This window comes from Monopterus albus, unplaced genomic scaffold, assembly GCF_001952655.1.
Source record: "Monopterus albus unplaced genomic scaffold, M_albus_1.0 scaffold1.1, whole genome shotgun sequence".
In the NCBI taxonomy this organism is placed as follows: domain Eukaryota; kingdom Metazoa; phylum Chordata; class Actinopteri; order Synbranchiformes; family Synbranchidae; genus Monopterus; species Monopterus albus.
Genome location: NW_018127881.1, coordinates 4,147,099 through 4,156,213, shown reverse-complemented (window position 1 = coordinate 4,156,213; position 9,115 = coordinate 4,147,099). Strand labels below are relative to the sequence as shown.

The window sequence follows — 9,115 nt, the reverse complement described above, 5'->3', positions numbered from 1 at the left end:
TCTCAGAGGTGGAGGGGTTGGGGGGGGGGCTTTTTTCAATTTCAGCACATGCCCCTCAAAAGGTCTGTGCACGGCCCTGCTCTCCACAAACCAGAACAAGACGGGCTGACCTGCAGGTGTTCCTCGCTAGCGCTGCTGTCGAGCTAGGCAGGTGATGAGTAATGGTGCTGGGCAACTTGCAGGCACTTTTTCCATTTTCCCCTTGTTAAAAATACATTGAAGTAAGACTTTAATTCCAGTAGAGAAGACACAGGGAACAAGCCACTCAGCAGTTCTGAGGCAGAGCACCTGGAGCTGTGTGCTGCAGTGTATCTGGCCTGCAGGAGAGAGGACATTGCAGCTCTGCATGTAAAACTGAACATTCAGCAGATTTCAGTGTGAAAGGGTTAAAACCTGTGAAACTTCATGCTTTTAACTGCTTCACTTTGCAATGATCCTGCATGGACAATTATGTAATATGTTAGCTGGAGTCATCTTGAGGCTTCTGCACTTCATCTAGTCTTGTTTTCCCTTCCCAGACGTAGCATGCCAATTTGTGTAGCAAATTTCCGAAATGTTTAAAAGCAGCTCTTCTCAAATTTGGAGACGTCATTAAACATGTGGCTTGTAAAAACAATAACGGTTCGAGAACAGTCTTAAAATGCCTGGTGAATCTTTCCACAGACCTTCTCAGGGTATCAGAACAACACGAGCTAAATCAGAAACTGCATGATTAACATAAGCACAATAATTATATTCCCTCTTCAAGCCTTCATCAGTAACTCTTTACTTTAAGTCTCCTTGATTAGCATTTATATACAAATATTAAATGGTTTTTAAGTGTATAGAATTTTTTAAGCAATTCTAACTTCTATGAAGAGATATTTCATGATTAGAACTATCATAAATATGTGTTTATATGGTATCTTCACCCACAGGAGGATTTATAGATGTCAAGAAATGCACACATAAACACTTGTATTTACTTACAACAACCTCATAGTGTTAAAACACTACCAAAACTGTTGTACACAGTTTATAAACTCTTGACAAGTTTGCCTAAAGTAAACGGTGGTCTTCAAATCAATGCATAGGAGTCAAATATTACCAGCGTCCTAACCAATAGTAATAACTCGTCTGATCCACTAGAGGGCAGTACCGAGCCATTTTCAGTAAAACAAAAAAGCCTATGTTTTGGTTTGACAATATGAAACCAAACATAATTAAAACCTGTAGTTCATCAGGTTTACAACGCTTCTTTTACTCCTTAATGATAAAACAAGCAGGTTATACAAATCAGTCTTCACCTTTGAATTTTTAAAACTAATTTCTGCTAATTAATCATAGCTAATTATATACTTAGAAATGGCAAATAAATGATGCTGACAGGCCAGTGCTAATCACTCCACAAAATAAAATCGTTAGAGATAAAATTATTACATGACCAAATCAGTCAACAAAATATTAACTGCCAACTATTTTGCTCATCAGTTAATTGTTTATTAAATCATCTCTCAAGCAAAAAGGCCAAAACATTCTTAAATTCCAAATTTGCTTCTCTTCTCTGCTTTCTATCACAGTAAAACTGAACAATGGGGAAAAAATAATAAATACAGGCCTTTATCATTAAAGTATTGATTAGCTAATTATTCTAGAAAATACCCAACATCTTAACTGATAATGAAAAACAGCAATTTGCTGCAGCCATAAAAATGATGATGCCAAATTTATAATTTCGAGAAATTCTCATATATATTGCACAACAAAATGATGGATGCACGAGGACATCCAGCCCTGTAATTAATTTTTAGTGGACTTTGTTTGCACTTTGTACGAAAAGCACACGTGCAAGTGTCTGCAGGAGGGGATGTAAGGTGTCTGACGTCAGACCCAGTTGGCATGCCAACTCAGAGAATGGAGCTCACATCTGAAAAACGGAGCAGCTGGGGTTTTATTGAAGGGAGACAAAGCAGCTTTTCATCATATTCACATTTCTACATATCCACCAACGCACTCCCTGAAGCTACAGGCTGTTAACTTCTCCTAAAGGACGCATATTACTGATTGGTGTTGATTTAAACACCTACTGTATAAAGAAAAGTGACGAAACTCCAGATGTTACTTAAGATGATAAAAAAAAAAAATCATACATCTACAGTTGTTGATCACTTCCCCGTTCCAAGGGCAATAAGGTGATAATGTACCAAAGTTAAGTCTGTGAAAATGCAACACAATGCCATGGTAACACTGCAGGGGGTTGCCCAGGAAACCACTGTCGTCATGGAGACTGCGGGCTCGGCGGCAGGAGGCGGGACGTGCCGCACGTTCCCCATCCACGTTGTTTTCATCCTGTCTTGTGCGACCTTAAAACACAATTACTCACTGTTGCATTCCATGAAATTTGATCTGATACCGGATACCTATCCAAATATGACATTTTGAGTTTAGAGAATAATTTCCGTTTTATTTAACAGGCTGCAGACTCTACCGGAAATCCTAAAAACCTCGACTTGTATATAATGAATGATGAACGTTGCCATCTACACCACTCTGCAGTTTATTACCTGAATAATAATGTGAACAAGACTCAAAGTCCAACATCTAACAGGGTTATGATATTGAATATAACCTCAACAGGCATCTGGCTGTATTAATTACCATGTCTATTTATTACATTACTGGACAATGAAACTTTTCTTTAAGCACAAGACGTCGATTTTTGCTGTAGATGCAATATAGTGGACTATATGCTACACGTGTATAACACCAACAAAGTCTGCATTATAACATCGAGATATGTAGGCATCGTGGCACTATACACTGCAAAATATGTTTTAACAAGCCACCAATTTGCTCATTAAAACAGAAATGAATACTTTCCCAATACAATGTTTAGGTCATTAATAGGCTACTCACTGATCTCTTGGAAATGTTCAAAACAGTGCACACTGGTAACAAGGAATCGTCTCATTAAAAAGGATAAATCACCTTTTAAAACTGATATTTACGCAGCGTTTATTCACAAATATGGACGTACACATTACGATTGGATATATAAAAATATTATAGCTACTAGTTCTTCGTGCTCCATAAATGGCCCGTTGTGAGTTTACTTCTACACGTCCGTGAACATCTTGTTGATATTCACGCAGTTTTGGTTATTTTCGGTGCTGAAGTTGGGCTGTTTGAACGCACTGTTGATGCCCTCCTCTATCCCCGTGTATTCTGACTTGGTGAGAGACGTTGAGCTGCACGACCTCCCCAGCTCCCCCGGGGGGAGGTGCTCACAGCTGCCTGTGTTCAGGTACTGGGGCTGCTCCTCTCCATCAGTCTCCCTGTGGTAAAAGTAGTTGAAATTGGACACAATCACTGGTACGGGTAAGGCAATGGTCAGCACGCCTGCTATTGCGCACAGCGACCCCACTATTTTCCCACCAATTGTCACCGGATGCATGTCTCCATATCCGACTGTGGTCATGGTGACAACTGCCCACCAAAACGCATCTGGGATGCTGCTGAAGCTGGACGAGGGATCGTCCGCTTCCGCAAAGTAAACCGCGCTGGAGAAGAGAATAACTCCGATGAAAAGGAAAAATATGAGCAAACCGAGCTCCCTCATGCTGGCCTTTAGGGTCTGCCCCAAAATCTGAAGTCCCTTTGAGTGTCGTGAGAGCTTGAAAATGCGGAAGACTCTCACTAGTCTGATCACCCTTAGGATGGCGAGAGACATCGCCTGTTGTCCGCTATTTGTTTGCCTCTCGGCCAGCTCTGTCCCCAAAGTGATAAAGTAGGGGATTATGGCGACGATGTCAATGATATTCATAATATTTTTGGAGAATGAAGTTTTGCTGGGGCAGCCGAAAAACCTGACCAGCAACTCAAAAGAGAACCATATGATACACAAAGTCTCAATTACAAAGAAGGGGTCCGTGAACGGGCTTGGCACATAAGGAGCAGTGCCATTTACTGCGGGTGCCACTGTTGCTTGCTCTCTCTCATCCCGAAATTCCGGTAGAGTCTCCATGCAGAAAATAACGATGGAAATCAAAATAACGAGCACTGAAACTATTGCTATCCCTCTGGCTGGCCCGGAGCTTTCAGGATACTCAAACAAAAGCCAAACCTGCTTTTGGAAACCATTTTTGGGCAATACGCGCTCCTCTTCTTTTATAAATCCTTCATCCTCTCGGAATTTCTCCATGGCCTCCTCTCCCAATTGATAAAACCTAATCTCCTCGCTGAAGATATCAATTGGGACATTGACAGGTCTCCGTATACGCCCCCCTGACTGGTAGTAGTACAGGATGGCATCAAAGCTCGGTCTGTTCCTGTCAAAGAAGTATTCGTTCCTCAGTGGGTCAAAGTAGCGCATCCTTTTCCTGGGGTCTCCCAATAGCGTGTCTGGAAACTGGTTGAAAGTTTTAAGTTGCGTTTCGAAGCGTAAGCCCGAAATGTTGATCACCACCCTCTCGCAGCATCCCTGGCGGCCGCGCTCATATCGATCCGTCGACAGGTGAGGCGCCGAGAGCACGGCGGACTCCTCCAGCACGTTTTCCACCGTCATTGTGCCTTTCGCCACCTCGGCATCACCTTGGCTGTCAGTCGCGTGACTGCCCCTGTACCTGGGGGACGAGGTCGGCTGAATCACACTGGACGACTGGTGATCCATACAGGTGGTTTTCAGTCTGGAGGGGCAGAGTGCGCCACGCCTCTCCCAGCCAAGGCTCACAACCTTGGAGAGCTGAGGCAGACGCTACATGAATCTCTCATAACCATCTCTGCGTAGCCTATCCACACACTGAAGCGCTGCACTCCGCTTTGCCCTTTTTTCCCCCAAACACGTCGACACCAGCGGACGCGCCGCGGATGTGTGTGACATACGTGTGTCACCACCCACCCAGTCGGGACTTAACTTCACAGTTCAAGCTAAGCGCACGTGCTCTATTGAAATGTTATGGAACAAAAACATAAAAACACTTGATGAACCATCCACGTCCACACCTGTTTGAAGCAAGTTGGATTCGTTCCCTGGGAAATCATGTACGACTCATATGAACCCTCAACGTGGACATTTACAGTTTCCATTTCTCAAGGAGGCAATTGTGGTTTTGTCGGCATTAATGTCTGGCAACGTTTGTGTTGAACTCTTTTGACGAAGACCAAGTAATGCCATCAGTAAGTGTTTCATGGAGCTGATGTAATTGTTTATGTAGAAAACTGAAGGCGGCTGTACTGTGCATGTAAAAATATGCACTGGCCAAAAGCGACGAAGCAAAACAGATTATTTGATTGGTCCTTTGTGTGTGTGTGTGTGTGCGCGCGCGCCTTATTCTTCTTATGAGGGGGGGTGTTGCTCTCCATGGTGCTGAAGACAACGCGCACCAGCTTGTAAATCAACGCTCTCTCTTCAGCAAATGAGCAGATTGTAGAGTATGAATTCCGTGTGTGCGCTCGACTAAAAAGATGCTTTTGCAGATATTGTTAAACCAACAACAAAACCTGTGGATCAGTCGCCTCTTTTCTACTTGGAAACAAAATCCTTCCCGCCATGTGGTGACAGAACCGCCTCAAAGAAGCGTGTCAAGTGTCAGCTTTTGTTACAGCTGTGATATGCAAAATCAGTCTCGTTTATAATTCATAGGGACAAACGTCATCAAAGGCGTCTGTCCCCGTGGTTTTAGGAGCATGTGCACGGGGTTAATGAGGTCACTATGTGATTTTATTATTTGTATTCTGCCACCAGGAGTTTTAATTTCAGTATGTGAAACCCACAGCTCACATCTAAAAAAAAAAACAACTGACAACAAATTTGCAGTGCCTGAAAAAAATACATCTTAGACAGGGAAAACCTCTCACATCAGTAGTATGCAAATCACACAGCAGCATAATAAAAGTGAGGTAATACATTTGGTAAATGCTCTTATACTTGTATAGCACTTTTCTATGCATTGCAGCACACTCAAATCGCTTTCACACTATTTGGCCATTCACAGTCCCAAGCACTCACACATTCAGGCACCAGTGATATCACCAGGAGCAATATGATAACGGTAAAACTTTACACATAGTGCTGCTTGGTAGGTAGGGGGAAGGGAAACACTAAACAGGTTGAAAACATTTAAAATGGAAGTAGAAGAATCTATAGAATAAAATAAGTATATGCCAGAAACCATCTTAGTGAGTGGACCTCTTGATCTGCAGATTTGACATCTGAGACAATGAGTAAAGTAATAAATTAGTTGATAGACAGACAAGTCATCTACAACTACATTGAACTGTTCAAGTCATTTACGAATGCCAACCACTCCCTGGTTCCAATGTGTGAAGTTGTGTCTTTTTTTTTCTTTTCATTGTTAAACTGGCCAAACAAAACATCTGAAGGTGTCAGCTTGGACTCCATGAAAAAGTGATGAGCATTTTTTTTTTCATTAATCAATAAATTGAAAAATAAAATGCACAGATTAACTGTTAATGAGTATGACTTTAAGTTGGAGCCCTAGATTCAATGTCCACACACAAACGAGGCACAAACACGCCTGCTGTTACTAAGTTATTAAAATTTTAATGATAGTGTATTATAATTTTTCTTATTTTGGCAGCACTATGCACTCCCTGTTACTCCTGACTCGTCTAACCTTATTTTTATCATGTGTTTTCACGTGTAAAATAGCTTTAGTGAAAGTGCACTAAACAGCTTCCCGCATAGCAAAACTGGTCTGGCCCACACAATGCACTTACACTCGGCCGACATACCGCAAAGAATGACGGCCCTTTGGTGGCCCAGACCTGGTTTGCCAGAGGTGGCCCACACATGGGCTATGACCCCTTCTCTCTGTTCAAAACGGTGCATCCAGTTCTGTTTGAGCTCTTTACAACAGAAAATAGCTAGAGCCAATGAGAGCGTAGGAAATGGGGTCACATGTTGAGGGATGGCCAATGAGAGCGAAGAGCAAAGGACAAGATTGGTTGGTTGGTTGTCAGGGAGGCCATAAGTGGACAGTCTGTTCAGAATAGTGAGAGGTTTAATTTCTCAACACACAAACACGAAATTGTCTTGTAACTTAATAATAGGTAAGTTTAGAGCCATCTGTTTTAATTATTACTCATTCAATTCTGAGAAATAATTTTCTGTCAGTGTTGAAGCACGTGATGTGGATGTGTTTATGAGCTTGAATGCACTTAATTGCTATAAACTCCAAAGATTAAATTGAATTAGGAGTAGGGGGGGTGGTGTGTGATACACCAGTAATGTAGAAAAACATTTTAAAGGTAAGACTTAAAAATTCTTTGTGGTTCACACTTAAGGGAACACTATGTGTGCCTGTTCATATGAGACAGATATGGGCAACAGCAACAGATATGAGCTCAACCACAATTGGGCCACATGTGGCATGTCATCATATAAACAGTGCCATCATTGCCAGACATGGCCCACATCCGGTTGACATACCACTTGCCCTGCCAGCAGTACCAGCTTGATACCAGATCTGGCTCACACCTGTTTGCTATTTGGGTTAAAACTATTGCAATATTGAGGTGATCCAACTGGTTCAAGTAATATTATACAGTATATAGGAATTGAAGGTATAAGGTGTTTATTTCACCCAGAATGTGACAGTAAGTACTTATAATGTTAATCTAGAGCTTAAAGACAAACCTATCAGTACAGGCACTTTTCCATCTGATTTCAAATGACTGTCAGTGGAACACTATGGTGAACTGGAAATATACTGTAAGTTTATCTTGCTCAACTCATTTTCTAGTGGTCTGGCAATGTTAAGGTGATCACTGATTCTGTCTAAATCACTGTCCAAACAATACAGCAACAGCAAATACATAACCTGATAAACATAATAAAAAAGATCCATCGCAGCAAGGCTATTAACAACTTCTCAGGGGTTGCATCTCAGTAGGTATGGGAGGTTTTGTCTGGGTTTTTGTCTCCATGGCAACAAAACATTGAGTGTTTTCTAGAGAGAAAATGAGTTAAGCTGAAGAAGTTAGATAATTTCCAGTCCAACTCATGCAGGAGTGAGCAGACCAGGGACTATTTTTCACGTTCCCGCTGAGGAACAAACATGTTACAGAGGGTGACAAGGAACCAGGCTGTTTCGACTGCAAGGCCACTTGTCAAACACACAAGAACGGGCTCAACATAAAGAGACAGACATAAAGCTTAGATCCTGGGCAGGAGAAACTTTCACAACACCACTTGTTATCAGACAGCCTTTAAAGTCCCCAGGTTGCTTCTCTCTTTTTCCATTTTATCCAACTTACTCTGCAGTTAAACACAATAGCTGAAGATAAATTACATTTAAAGCCCTGTGGACCATGGAAGCTGTGTTCACACTCTCGTAAACACAGGCTGACTCAATGTGCCAGCTCAAGGTCTGATTCCAGATTCAAAGAAAAATCTGCTGTGGTTTGTTCTGCAGCTCTGACAAACCTCTGAACAATATACTGTCATTTATTATAATTGTCTGAGCAGCAGACAATCCGTCTTATGCTTACTTTGTTTTATTACACAGCCTTATGCTGGTTCATTGTTTACTTGCCCCTTGCATAGGGATATGTACATGCACATTGAGAGCCGATGTACCAGAGTCAAATTCCTCATGTGTTCGACACACCTGGATAATAAAGCATTTGACACAATCAATCATTAATTATTAATGTGCAAGTTAGAAAAATATGGGATCAGAGGAGTGGCTCTGAATTGGATTAGTAGTTATTTGACACAGAGGCGTCAATTTGTGAAGTTGGGTGAATATCAGTTGAGTAATCTGGACATTGTATGTGGAGTGCCTCAAGGTTCAGTTTTGGGACCTAAATTATTCATACTATACATTAACGATATGTGCAAGGTTTTGGATTTAATGAAAGTGGTCTTATTTGCTGATGACACTACGATATGGGCATCCGGGGATAACCTACAGCAACTTTCGGGACAGGTTTCACAGGAACTTGAGAAGATAAAGAAATGGTGTGATAGTAATATTCTATCTCTGAATATGGATAAAACTAAATTTATGGTATTTGGGAATTGTAGACTAGATAACGAACTGCAAGTGAAAATAGGGGGAGCTAATATAGAACGAGTATATGAAATTAAATTTCTAGGTGTCATAGTTGATGA

General features: G+C 41.5%; 2 protein-coding genes across 2 annotated transcripts in view; both read right to left on the bottom strand.

Moving 5' to 3' along the window:
* LOC109957155 (potassium voltage-gated channel subfamily A member 2) overlaps positions 1 to 9,115 on the bottom strand; it is a 63,652-nt gene that overhangs the window by 15,164 nt on the left and 39,373 nt on the right. The window lies entirely within an intron of this gene.
* On the bottom strand, positions 1,585 to 6,363 carry LOC109957088 (potassium voltage-gated channel subfamily A member 3-like). Its single transcript, XM_020594730.1, has one exon. The coding sequence runs from the start codon at positions 4,646 to 4,648 to the stop codon at positions 3,095 to 3,097; it is 1,554 nt and encodes a 517-aa protein (XP_020450386.1). The 5' UTR covers positions 4,649 to 6,363; the 3' UTR covers positions 1,585 to 3,094.

Excerpts from the sequence above, each read along its gene's own strand:
- LOC109957088 (XM_020594730.1), bottom strand. The coding sequence starts at position 4,648 with ATGGATCACCAGTCGTCCAGTGTGATTCAGCCGACCTCGTCCCCCAGG.